The 14186-nt window shown below is 44.4% G+C and overlaps 1 protein-coding gene across 5 annotated transcripts in view; it reads right to left on the bottom strand.

Annotated features, from left to right (window-relative positions):
- Window positions 1-7122: 7122 nt before the first annotated feature.
- The window catches only part of OGDHL (oxoglutarate dehydrogenase L), a 104826-nt gene continuing 97762 nt past the window's right edge, over window positions 7123-14186 (bottom strand). For all 5 annotated transcript variants that reach the window (XM_065407448.1, XM_065407452.1, XM_065407449.1 and 2 more), the window contains 3 exons: window positions 10826-10989; window positions 9889-10043; window positions 7123-7246 (listed from right to left, as the gene is read on the bottom strand). In XM_065407448.1, the coding sequence (XP_065263520.1) occupies window positions 7123-7246; window positions 9889-10043; window positions 10826-10989 (443 nt within the window). The remainder of the gene's footprint in view (window positions 7247-9888; window positions 10044-10825; window positions 10990-14186) is intronic.

Raw genomic sequence — 14186 nt, 5'->3', positions numbered from 1 at the left:
TACATAGTCTCACACTAGGTTTGCTATTTGACTACATTCTAGTCAAATGTGCCAGTAACAAGTTGGAAAAATCAGTGACTTTTAGTTTACTGAATGACACTTGGATATCATTAGTTTCAAAGAAAGAAAGATAAAAGTTGTTGGGTTTTGCATAGAATCTCTTCTCTGGATAGTTCTTGAAAAATCACACACCCTAAAATAAAGATTTTTAGAGGGGTGGGGTTTTTCTGTGTTTTGGGAGTTTGTTGTTTTTAAAATAGATAATCAATCAACAGGCTCTGCCATTTCTTTTCCAGTCATAGATGTTACCTCCCATTGCCTTAGGATGAGTGCAAACAAAGTTTGAAAGGTCCCATCATTCTAAGAAAGTGATTTTCCTTTGTTATGGCAGAATTGGTGATGCAGACAACATAGAAGGCAAAGCAGAAAGGACTCATTCAGCTAACACTGTTAAAAATAATCAAACTCTTAATTTTCTTTATTACAGACCAGAAACAAAAAATCCATATCACAGGCTGTTCACCCTAGCAATCTGCTGTGGATACACATGGCGAGAGATCTCACTGGCAAATATGACACACTGGATACATTCTTATGCTGTGGTGGTTTGCATTTTTCCCCTCTTAATTGAGTGAAGAAACACCTTGATATGTCACTTAATAATGACTCGTATTTCAAATGCACAAGATTTGCAGGATGGAGCCTATAATACTTGACTTCTTTCCAAGCACTATACAAATATTAACCACTTCTGTTTTACATAACAGATATACTAGCCCAAATACTGCACGTATTAACAGCCTTCTGTTTCAAAGTTTTCAGGGAGCCATCTAGCTTATTTCATTTATTTAAAAAAGAGTGGGAAATGTCAACCCTCTGGCTCTCAGTGGAAACTTGAGTTTGGAATTGATGCACAAGCACGCATTTTTAGGAGCCTTCATTCAAGGTCCACAAATCTTCTCTTATTCAGAAGTCATGTTCCGGCACCACAGCAGGATCATATATTAATTAAACTAAAACAGAGCTTGGGCAGTACTGGCAGGATTTTGGCTATTCATTGTCATGCTTTATTGCAAACTGTGAATCTCAATTGAGAGTTTTGAAAGTTTACTGTCTAGTGAGTGGAGCCAACAGCAAACGCCTAAGCAGTAGAGACTCTCTAGGTAAATAACCTTTTTGTACCAAAATGTTACTCCCAAGAGGCCTCTAACATCTGTTTAAAAGAAGGCTCTGATAGTTTATAAATCTGCTTTAAATTGGCACAGAGTAATGTACTCATTTAACTGCTCTAATTTTTTTATTAGGTAAATATTTTATTTTATTTTAACCTCAGTGTCATGCAATTATTTTTAATCAGATTGTTCAAAATCATGTACTGCTTTACTTTTTTCTACCCTATCAAATGGCCCAATTCCTTCCCTTTTACTAAAGTGAAATGACCTCCACTGAGGTAGAAAACAGACAGAGAAAGCAGAAAAAATGAGAGATGCCAGCACTTTTATGAATGGGATGCTAATATCAATCCCCAAAGGAGAAACTGTCAAAAAACAGCCATAAGAGAATTCATATATTTTTTACATTCTTGGATGGATTCTTTTTTTAAACCATAATGCCACAATCTGAAACACAATGAAAATGGAAACCTGTCATTCACTACTTTTATTTCTATGTTAATTTTGTTTTCTACTTTTGTGAATACAGAGCCATGCGTGCATCTATCACAGAAATGAAGACTGAAATATTTCATGTTGTACTGAGATGGCACACAGAGTACAATAAATAGTCCCACCATTATTTAGCTGCACCCAGTTCTTGCCACTGAAATATGCATTTATAACAGCATTGAAATAACAGTCAGTAGCCACGATCCAATGCAAGACTAATCATGTTCTCAGCTACAGGAATGAACAGGAGACAAATTTGACTAGTTTAAACTTGCAGTAATTTCACAGCATCTATAAAGATTGTTAAACTTCAAAGACTGAATCTACTATAATGTTTCAGAGGTGAGAGGAGAACAAGCAGCCCAATTTAAAAGGGACACTAAGGCTCTTGAATGTACTAAGCTTGGTTTTGGATGCCAGGGATAGGTGAGCACCTCATCACATTGTCCATCTGCTCTGGCAGATGGATCATTCCACTAACCTGCTATCTCGCAGGCAGAGGGGACAGATAGGAGGAGGTATACACCCATTTGTGATGCTGAAGAAAGCTAGTGTCCTGGTTGTGTTCTTGGCTGAAACTCACAGCTGCAAAGTTAAGTTTTAACAGGGCTACTGCTCACTTTGAGGAGATGATGGACTTTGAAATTTGAAGGACAGTTAAACATCAATCAACTATTTAAGAAAACAGTAGGATAAAGTCTGGGCCATCAATCCTAGTGACAACACAGGCCAAATGGCAGCAGCAGCAGCAACAAAGGGGCAGACCTTATTGCCCAGGGACCAAGCACACCCCAGCGCCGCAGTACACAAAGGCTGAGTAAGCATGCTTTGGACAGGGAATCTAAGATGGGTTGAGAGAAGAATTCCTTCAATTTGCTTCCCAGTGGCTTGACATGATGTGACTGAATAACTGCTTAGCTGCTACCACTGCAGCCCATGGACTGTAGCAGCAACAGGGAGGTACAGTCATGTGGTGGAATCACTGGCCACGCTTCCTCTCCAATATATGGTGGCTGTGAAGTACCCCATACAGCCTGTGGCCTCCTACCCCGCACAGCTTACTGTTAGGATATAGATATTCAGGCCTGTCTGTAAAGGCCTATACTTTAAGAATTTAGGAATATGTTTATCATTTAGCTAGTTATAGAGGTATAAAAAAAAGAATCAAAATCACTGTCTGCCTGAGTAAGGGCCTTCTCTCACTGACAGTCTGAGGCCCTGTTCTTAAGAGAATTATGTTACAATATGTTAGGATTGGTTAGATAGATTTCAGTAAAATGACTGGTTAAGGTAGGGTGACCAGATAGCAACTGTGAAAAAAAACAGGACAGGGGGTGGGGGGTAATAGGCGCCTATATAAGAAAAAGTCCCCCAAAACAGGACTGTCCCTTTAAAAACGGGACATCTGGTTACCCTAGGTTAAAGTATAGCTGAGAATATTACTATATAAATTAGGGGCAAACAGGAAGTAAGTTGGGATTCGAAAATAAGGAAAAAGGAACTTGGATTTAAGCTTGCTGGAAGTTCACCCCAATAAACATTGAATTGTTTGCACCTTCGAACTTGAGGTATTGTTGCTCTCTGTTCATGTGAGAAGGACCAGGGGAGTGGGACAATGAAGGAATAAGTCCTCTAACACTTACTCTGGTGATTCTGCAGCTGTCTGCACCTGCAGGAGGAGAGGGCTGCATGTGGCCCAAGGAAGGGAAGATTCACTGCCACTGCAAGACCTTTAGGGCTGGAAGATAACAGCTAGAGTCCAGCAGAGGGACAAGCCAGCCATAGTTGCCAGAGAAGAGGATAAGTTGTGGTGTTCCTAGGGAGATCAGCAGCTTTCATTATAAAATCTTGCATGTGAAACTAGCTCACCTGAGGTTAGTCTGCCTGCTCCAGATAACCCACTCTGCAGGCTTCCTTTGAGCTGCTGGCCCAGGGCAGGAAATAAGGTAGAGGAAGCCAGGCTTCTGATACCACTAAATCCTATGCTCTAAGAGAGAACAGGAGATGGGGCAAGACATGACAAAGCAGGGATCAAATGTATTTTCAGTAGCACTCTGGCAGATGGTCTAACATGCAGGGTCTTTGTGGTAAAACTAGCCACTATTTCCCCAGAGGTGCTCCCCAGGGTTTGACTCTGGCCGGCCAGGCTGGCTCTATCAACAGGTGGTTGGTCCCCTGGCCCTAACAAGGTCTTCTAAGGACAGCATGTTTTCCTTTCTTTGGCCACAAGAGGTGCCTATGACAGCAGAAGCAGCAGGGGCTTATTACTACCAGGAGAATGAGACAAAACAGAGGGATCAAATATCTAAAATAAACTGACACTGTTTTTCCTTCTGAGCTATCTAGGTATCTATACTGCACTAATGAGTGCCTTACAGGTTGATTAAGTGTTCAGAAGGATCTTCTCTCTCACCTATAGCTTCCCCCCACACACACACCTCCTCCCTGCTCTGATTCCCCCCTCCCCACACCTCTTCAATGCCCTCTTTCATTCATCCAGCTTTAAAATGAGGGGTCAGGAAAGAGTCAGTCCAGCTTGAAATGCAAAAGTGAAACTCTGAAGCATAAGACGTAAAATTAGGATGGGTAACATTCTTTGCAACTATCTAATTAGAGCCACATGCAATTATTTTGCCAAGTTGCCGGTCAACATTTTTGTGATTTCACTGCATGTGATTTTGTGCCTTCAAAATGTTTTTTTCCCACAAGGCTTTGAGAACTAATTTTTTTGCAATGCCATGTTGGCATATGAAGTGTGTCTTCATCTGAATACTATTTTGAATTTTAAAACTGGATTATTTATCTGAAAACAGGACTATTTTTTGTATGAACATGAGCCCATTGTCTGCTGAAACTGCATAATGTGCTAACATTAGCATGCAACTCCATTTGCAAGTTGAATCAAGTTAAAAATGTCTGCAAGAAAAAAAGGGATCCTGTTTTCAAGGTAAGAATGAAAATTTTTGAAGGTTTTGACTAATTGGACCGTTTCCTAAAAAAACCCACAATCAAACTGTCACCAATGTTTTCAGACTTCACTGCAAGCATTTTGTACAGCCGCAGTTTTCACTCTTGGGTATTTGTAATGATTTCAGGTACCTACAGAAACCGAGAAGGAGCACACACATTAAACACAAGATTCTACCTGGCAGCATGTTTCAATCACATCATCTCAGCTTCTATTCCCCTAAGCCTGAAATCATGCTGTATATTAGCTGTTTTAACAGAAGATCGGCCTGGCTGTTGGAAATGGCTAGTTTTTACATCCATATTTCAGATGTCAAGGAAGTCAGTATCTGAGGAGGCCGTTAAGAAAATGAAACAATTACAAGTCAATAAAAACTCAAAAGCCTTGGGTCAGCGAGCAACAGCAAAACCACCAAACTTCAAAAAATAAGAGGCCCAATTCCCTTCTCATATCAGTCTAAATGAACAGTAACTCCACTGCTGTCAACAGTTACTCCAGCAAAAGTGAAGAGAAGCAGGGTGGAGACTTAGCATTGCACAGAATAGGGAACCATATAGAGAAAACTGACTTTCCATCAAAAGTGAATAAAGGGCCAAATCTTTGTTCCCCTTACCCCAAGTGGGCATGAAAGCACCTAGGAAATAGAAAAACCACATTCTGGCAGTAAAGTGGAAGAATGGGCTTGTCCAGAAGCAGAGAACCTGCATAGATAGACTCTGTACTATTTTCTCTGCCATAATGCTTAGAATTGTGGGCAGCCACAGGAGTGGAAATGGATCCATGCATAACCAGCTGATTTCCTTTAAAGTCCCTTACTATCTTCTGCTTCACTCCCTTGTGCTCTCTCATGTCTCTCCAACTGCTCTGTCAATTGTCCCTTTGTGCTGACTCTCTTCTCTCACTGCCAGCATTCCTCAAGGTTCTGTTCCTGGTCATGTTATGTCCCACATCTACCCCTCAAACTCATGTGACCCCATAGCTTCAATTCTACATCAGAGACTCCCAAATCTACCTCCCCCCCATCCCTGACCTCTCCTGTTTTATCCAGTCTAACCAGCCCCAATTTAACAGAAAAATTGAGCTTAGCTTTCTGCCTAAACCCTTTCCTCCCTTTCTCCCTGCTTCACTGCTGCAAAGGGCACCCCCATCCTCCAAGACTCTCAGCCTTGGAGTCAAATGTAAACTCCTCTCTCCAGAGGCCATCACCAAAACCTAGCTGGTTCTCTCTCTACATCATTCCCTCTATGGCTTTGCACCTCCTCACCACCCTCCAATGTATCCAAATGGCCGCTGCTAAAATCATTTTTCTTGTGTGCTGCTAGGATCATATAATTCCCCTCCAATTGCTTCCTCTTGTCACCATGTTCAGGCTTCTTGTCCTCAGCTTCAAGACTCTGCATGACTCCACCTGTGCCCACATCCCTGCTCTAATTATGTATTATTTACTACAGCAATGCTTACCAACCCCAAAAGAGATTAAGCCCCGTTGTGCTAGGCACGTAGATACACATAAAAAGAGACAGCTCCTGCCCTAAAGAGCTCACACGCTAAGTAGACAAGATAGACAAAAAGTGGGAGTCATTATTCCCATTTTACAGAAGGGAAACTGAGGTGCAGAATAGTAAGTGACCTGACCCGTGGTCACACAAGTAGCATGTAGCAGAGCAGAGAACTGAACCACACATTTCTAAACCCCAGTCCAGCAGCTTAGCCACAAGCCCACCTTTCCTCTCCATCTATTCTTATTTCCTTCACTCCACCCTTCCTGCCTCACTATTCCCTTATGCTCCCAGGCTTGTCTTTGGTTTTTCATGCTGCTCCGTGAGTCTGAAAATTCCTCATTTCTCCCTCTTCATTCAGAACTCCGAAACTCATTTCTTCCACAGATCATTCCAACATTATCCCACCAGAGCAATGCTACCATACCTCTGTCACTATACATACCAAACCTGCCATGCTCTATGATGGAACCAATCTGCTGGCCATCTAGGGCATTTCCTGTCTGAATGGCCTTCTGTCTACTGCGACTGTAAACTCTTTAGGTCGGGGATCATGTCTCCCAAGTGCCAAGCACACTGTTAGTGCCTACAATAGCTATGTAGAGTTGGTCAAATAACTATGTTGCCTAGAAAAGGAATTTCTTCAATGCAACTTAAGGTGGGAATTGGGTGTCCTGTGACTCCAAGAGACTAATATACTTTCCCCTAACTCCTCACCCCTTTACTTTTTTCCACTGTTTTGGCCTTATTACTCTCAGAGCAGCCCTATACCTGGAGTTACCTTTTACAGACATTTGTAAAGGCTTTACTCCTTCATTCATTCCCCAGTTTGCCCTACAATGCTTTAGAGGGGAAGATCTACTCACAACCTTTTATCTTAGAAAACCAAAAACCAAAATCCTCAATAGTTTTCCCATGTGCTTTTATTTACTCCTTTGGAAATGGGGTTTTATAACAATGCTGCATGGAGATGGTGGATGGTGTCTCAGAGTCAGAACATCTTTCCTTCAAAGGCCTCCAGGTTGAAAACTGTGTCCAGGAATCTCCGGAGCGACACCAGGTGAGCATTCTTGTTACCCGTGGCGGGAGCAGCGGCTGGTTCTCGGCCAACATACCTTTGTAACACAAGAGACAATGGGGTAGACAACAGCGAGGAGAGAAGAGACAGAACACTAAAACTAACAAGGATGCGTACATGCAATGTAGACAGAATATACTGCTAAACAACAGCTTTAGACAACATGCAAGTGTAAGACAGGAAAACTCTCCTGTCTTTTGCCCATGAGAGACTTGCTCTCATGCCTCCAGTTCTAGCTCCACTGGAGATTTGAAGGGATATTGCAAGTTTCTGGTTATAGAGCAGACTGTCAGCTGGTGTAGATCAGCATAGCTCACTGGCTTCAACAAAGCTATGACAATTTCACCAGCTGAGGACCTGGCCTAACAGATCTATTTGATGTCTGGGTCTATGTGAGTGGAGGAAGGGGTGGCTTTCACTAATTAGATAGGCTGCTATTGGTGAGGAAGGGACCAGAATCTGGATCATTCTTGCACCAATCTCCCTACAGTGATATAGAAGCAAACAGGCTGGAAAAATAATTGCGAAGGAAGCTTAGTGGCTCAGATATTGTTCCATTCAATGGTTGTTTCCTCCAGAGATGCACAATTTGGAATGGGATTTTTAGAAGGGAAAAGCAGCCCATTCAGAAGTACAAAAGATAAACATAAGGCATGAAAGTGCGATAGGGCCAAACAATATAGACCAGGGGTAGGCAACCTTTCAGAAGCGGTGTGCCGAGTCTTCATTTATTCTCTTTAATTTAAGGTTTCGCGTGCCGGTAATACATGTTAACGTTTTTTAGAAGGTCTCTCTCTCTAAGTCTATATTATATAACTAAACTATTGTTGTATGTAAAGTAAACATTTTGAAAACCTTGTTTAAGAAGCTTCATTTAAAATTAAATTAAAATGCTGATCTTACGCCGCCAGCCTGCTCAGCCCGCTGCCAGCCTGGGGTTCTGTTCACCTAGGCCTGCAGTGGGCTGAGCAGGGCGACTCGAGGTCAGGGCAGAGGGCTGGGGTGTGTGTGGAGGTGCAGGGCAGAAGGCTGGGTGTTGGGGGGGACTCGAGGTCAGGGCAGAGGGCTGGGGGGGGGGGTGGAGGTGCAGGGCAAAAGGCTGGGTGTGGGGGGGGGTTCAGGGCAGACGGCTGGGGGTGTGTGGAGGTGCAGGGCAGAAGGCTGGGTGTTGGGGGGAGGTCAGGGCAGAGGGCTGGGGGGGTGGGGGTGCAGGGCAGAAGGCTGGGTGTTGGGGGGAGGTCAGGGCAGAGGGCTGGGGGTGTGTGGAGGTGCAGGGCAAAAGGCTGGGTTTGGGGGGGTTCAGGGCAGAGGGCTGGGGGAGGTGGGGGTGCAGGGCAGAAGGCTGGGTGTTGGGGGCGACTCGAGGTCAGGGCAGAGGGCTGGGGGGTGTGGGGGGTGCAGGGTAGAAGGCTGGGGTATGGGGGTGCAGGGCAGAAGGCTGGGGTATGGGGGTGCAGGGCAGAAGGCTGAGTGTATGTGGGGAGGTCAGGGCAGAGGGCTGGGGGGTGTGGGGGGTGCAGGGTAGAAGGCTGGGGTATGGGGGTGCAGGGCAGAAGGCTGGGGTATGGGGGTGCAGGGCAGAAGGCTGAGTGTGTGTGGGGAGGTCAGGGCAGAAGGCTGGGTGTGTGGGCGGTGCAGGGCAGAAGGCTGGGTGGGTGTTGGGTGGAGGTTAGGGCTGAGGGGGTGGGGTGCAGGGCAGAGGGGTGGGGTGCTCGGCTCTTGGGGGTGCTCCCAGCCCCCTGCCCTGAGCGGCTCAGGGCAGGGGGCTGGGAGGGATATGCCCTGTTCCACACCCTTCCCCCAGGCCCGTCCCTACCTCTCTCTGCCTGCTCTACGGAGCTGTGTGCAGCCTGCCGCTCTTCCCCCTCCCCCTCGCAAGGGCCATCCCGGCAGGGAGAGGGAGGAGGAGGGGCAGAGGGGCCGGAATGCACCAAGCTGTGGGAAAAAGTGTGGGAGGAGGGAAACTTGGCTGCCGCAGGACCAAGCTTCTGCCTCCTGCCCCCGCAGGGGAGAGCGGTGGGCGGTGGGGGCTGAGTGGGGCGGGGGCCAGGACCCTCCCCCCCCACCGCTCTCCCCTGCTGGGGCAGGAGGCAGAAGCTTGGTCCTGCCGCAGCCAAGCTTCCCTCCTCCCCTGCTTCTTCCCCCAGCGTGGTGCTTTCCGGCCCCTCCGCCCCTCCTCCTCTCACCGGCAGGCACTGTGCCATTCAGAATCAGCTCGCGTGCCGTGTTTGGCACACGTGCCGTAGGTTGCCGACCCGATATAGACAGTGGTGAAGAGGGTGTTGGCTTGATAAATTGCTTTGGATTTTTATTTAACTAAAAATGAAGTCACCCGTTAGACTCTGGTTTGGGATGATCCCCAGGCTCTCTCTATTTACAATAGCAGGCATGGTTAGAATGTACTGTTTATGTATTGACCCACCATAGTAGGTGAGCAATGCAGGTGCAGACCAACCAGAGCAAGGGAGTTCGGTGTGGACCACACATTGGGAACATAAAGACCAGGTTGAAACAGACGGAGGAGGGCGATGGAAGTCCCCAAAATCAGACCTTTCAAGGTCTGTGGAGTTTGACTTTTCCGTACATGCATCACCCCATCTCAAAGTAACAAACCAGTATGAAGCCTGGAAGGCAGATCATACCCCTGATGCAAAGAAAACACGGAAGTAAGTTTCATACCATATGGGCCGAGTGTGATTAACAATGGTGCGGAAACGAGGTTTGACGTAGTCATAGTAGCCAATGTTCTTGTGCTCTTCCTGACACCAAACTAAGTCAGCTCCAGGATATTTCTCAAGCTCTTCCTTTACCAGATCAAAGGGGAATGGAGAGATCTAAAGAGATAATACACTGAAAACAAATGGCAATGCTTTCTTTTACATGGACAGATATCACGTAAAGCAAGGTTGTCCCTGGCAAATATTGGGCACTACAATTGTTATTATCCATTTACTACTAAGCTACCTAGTACCTGTATGTTCTTGTAAAAGATTTACTCTGCTAGAATGAAGTGCAATAAAAGTAACTACAATGTAACCTCCACTCTAAATTAAAAGACAAATAACCACATTCTGCAACGTCACGGTACTCACTACCATTGGGAACAGCAAGTATAATAGCACACTTTTCTGGTACTCTGTAGTATAGTTGTTATGCACAGGGCTTCAGGGAAAATGTCTTCTGTAGCGCTGAATTCTTTGCTAAAGATGCTTTGGGAAAACTAGAGAGCTGTACTATTTGGTCATTCTTGGCATACATGACTGTTTTCAAGCCACACTTTGATCTAGCAGATTGAGCATGGGGCTAGGAGCCAGAAGCTACCAAATTCTAATCCTGGCTCTGCCACCACTGATTTGCTATACATCCAAGGCATTTAACCTCTCTGGGTCTCATTATCACTACAATAAAGATAGGAAAACTAGTCCTTCCCTAGCTTACAAGGGGCTTGTGAGGAATAGTTGATGTCTTGGAAGATATAACATGCTATACAAATGTTAAGCATGATCATTATCATCATGTCTTGCAACTGCTAATGATTTAAAAGTTGGCTCAGTCACAGTCCTTGGCTGAGACTCTTCCCAAAGTCTGAGTTTTCAATGAGGTTCAGGGCACTCACCTGCTCCAGCCTAGTTATAGCCACTTGTTTCTCCAAATCTTGATTCTTTCTCTCTTTAATGAGATCATAGTACACCTTCCCTGTGCAGAAAATCACCCGCTTAGCCTCATTCGGTGCGTGTGCTGCAGCCCCATCCTCAGGAATCACACGTCTGAAACTGGTACCTAGTCATACCAAAAATGAAAATAAAAATGCATTCCTCTAGTGATGGTCACATTCAGTCAAGAAATTCTACTGAGGCCGGCCCAATCTTGACTGATCCACAGAGTAATTGTCACAGTGCTCTGTACCCAAGAGACTATCATCCCATCCTCTGTATTCCTAGATCTTTTCAGACGCCAGGTTTTGACAAAGGTTATTTAAATACAATCCTGTTTAAAGAGGGAGCCCATTAAAGGGTTTCTGATAAATAGCTCTTCACAACTTAATGGGAAGGAGGACTTCAAGACTGGTATCTTTCTTGTCATGCCCAGGTACTAGGCTCACATTATCACAGTTCAAGGAAACTGCACCTGTATTTCCCCTCAGTGGTCCAGCAAGGGCACCCACTCTCGTGCTTCCAGCACCCCAGACATTGCCTTCCTTGGGCGGAGACCCTCATCTCACCTCCTTCTGATGAGGGTATTTCCAGGCTGCACAGTTCCCTGCCTTCACTGTTTTATTCCCAGGAAAGACAGGCTACCCAAGCACTTCTGCTTGCTTTCTCTTCAGAGACAGTTAACAGTGTGACTACCCACAATCACAGATACCACACAGCTCTTTCTATGCAAGCCTATTTTATTCTTGAGGTAAAAGCACTTCAGAAAAACAACAGAACCTACGCACATGCTAATAAGCTTACCTGAGATCACCCTCTCACTCTGATAAGGGTTCTGGTTGGTGACAAGTCCTTCCAACCCTTCCCTAAGAACTGAAGCTCACCGTGGACCAGGGGTTCTGTCTGTTTGTTGGACCAGAAAGGTGGCCCTGAACCAGTTTAAAACCAGGCTATTTATCAAAAATACTTTCTTTGTCTATTGGTCCCTGGAGAATCCAGTTTGAATTAGTATACACAGACCTCTCAAGGGGATGGAATTTCTCTGAGGATGTTACAACATGAGTGAATTTACCTAATCACCTCTTGCTGTTCTCCTATGTACCCTTCCAATGGAAGTATCCAGTCCCTCAGTAACACACAGATGATTGCATTTGTAATGCAATGCACTCCAAAGATATTAAAAACTCAATTCAATAAGGTTTGTCTAGGATATTACCGGATATTGTTAGTCTGTCACATACATCGCCTATTTAGAACCTGTGTTTTTGGTGTTGAGGAGCTGGTTTAATAGCACTGCATAGCTGACTTAGATATATTTTTAACAACTAAACATGCCACCTAAAAAAAATCTTATTTCCAAAATAATCTTAGCTACAGAATTAAGTAAATACCTTCTAGAAAGCCTGCAAGAATGCTTGGTATATGCCATAAATTTGCTTTTCATTCCAGTAAAATAGGTTTTTAAAAAGATGTGTTTGTATATTTATTACACCAGCAAAAACCTTCAAGTAGCCAGAATGGATGGCTATAATGGAGCTTGTATTATGTAAGCAAGTACATAACTAGCATCTTTGTTGTACTGTGTGATCAAGACCTTCTGTTTGAGACATTAAAACAGAATTATCCCAAAAGAAGAATGAATACGGTACTTGGGCATATAGCTTTGAGTACCAGGATACAATTTAGACTGCTTATCACGAAGGACTTCCTGACAGTGGGATGTATTTTCCCTGTGGAACAATCTCCCAAGAGAATAGGTAGAAGCCCTTTTGCTTGGGACACAAAGCTAGAATGTGCAATAGGGAGTAATTCTAGATGGTCTAATAGGTCTCATCCATCGCTCGCTTCTATGATTGATATAGAAATAGATGTAATCAGCCAACTGTGAGGTTGCAAATAGCAGCATGACCTCCAAGTCTGAACCAACACAACACACCCACTTATCAGGAGAATAAATGTGTCATTCATCTTGGGGAGTAAAACAGGCATAAATGCATGAAAGAAAAACTGATTTATGTCTGAATTATCCAGTCTGACTGAGAACCAGAGTTCATCATTAAAGACGACTCAGAATCAGTGCTTTATTGGGTCAGCTAGAGTTAGACTCCTCAGCCTTCACAGATATAAAAGAAAGTCATCTACAGCAGTAACACAAGTACATCTGAATTAGCAATTAACTAGGAGCTTTGGCCGCTATTGTGTGCTAACGTAAAATAGATGGGGAACCCAGGAAACTAAGAGTGGACAGCATATAAGGGAACCAGACCACAATTATTAATGAAGCCTGAATTTCATTAGTGTGAGGTTTCCAGACTGACTAATTCTAAGGGCTACAACACAATCAAATCCAGGAAAATCCCTTTGATGATCAGCACTGCATTCATACAAAGGACACACTGTCTTTTCCTAGTGACAATCTCCTCAAGAAGAAGCGAATAGAACATAAAGTTGAAACCAAGCAAATACTAAATGGCAACAAATGCTTCATTAATTACCATGGAGGTTGGTGCAAATGACACAAAGGTTACAAACCTAAGCTCTAAGGAGATGAAAATCTGACCAATAATTCTTCCTTTAAACACAATGCTAGAATACCAGTGTCTCCTTAGGCAGAGGGCCCTGCTCTTTTGTTTACACTTCCTGATCACTCAGCTATTCTGCACCTCTCCCTGCATGTGCCACATTGGGTGGCAAATTCACACCCTCTTTCCTTTTTTCCTGGCTGCATGGAGATGGTGGGCTTGCCGCCATTGCTTCCTGGTGCTGTCCAGCACAAAGAGCAAAGGTTCAGACTGTCAAGCACTGACTTAACGTCTCACTTTTACTAGCTAGGATCTTGCTTTAGGTTAGCAGTGGGATAAGGCAGGCCCAGAACTGGGAGTGGAAGGAAGTGACAAGTCAATGGAACCAGTACCACTCCTGAGAAGGGAAGCAAGGGGGAATGATTTAAAACCATGGAGTTGTCAAAAGCAGTACAAAGAACATTTCAACTTTTTAAATGAAGACAAGTGATGAAAATGGATCCCTACAACCTTAGGAGGATGGGAAGATCCCTGCAGAGAGAAGAATGCCACCCTCCACCCCACCCTCCCGTTAAGAGAGCAATTGGCCATGAGATATGCCACTATATACTGAAACTGAAGTCTAAGAATTCTCATTATTTGGATGCAGATTATTTTGGCACAGAATTATATTTCCAAATCCAGGCCAGATCTCTCTCACCCTTGCACACAGCAACTCCTAGGGAAGTCAGTCAATGAGAGGTGCATGCGAGCTGCTCAAGGTGAAGTTAGCCCTCTCTCTGGACTGGATACTCAGCATTCT

The sequence above is a fragment of the Emys orbicularis genome, chromosome 7 (assembly GCF_028017835.1).
Source record: "Emys orbicularis isolate rEmyOrb1 chromosome 7, rEmyOrb1.hap1, whole genome shotgun sequence".
Lineage (NCBI taxonomy): Eukaryota > Metazoa > Chordata > Testudines > Emydidae > Emys > Emys orbicularis.
The sequence above is the reverse complement of the archived record's forward strand: the minus strand, read 5'-3'. Positions and strand labels throughout refer to the sequence as shown.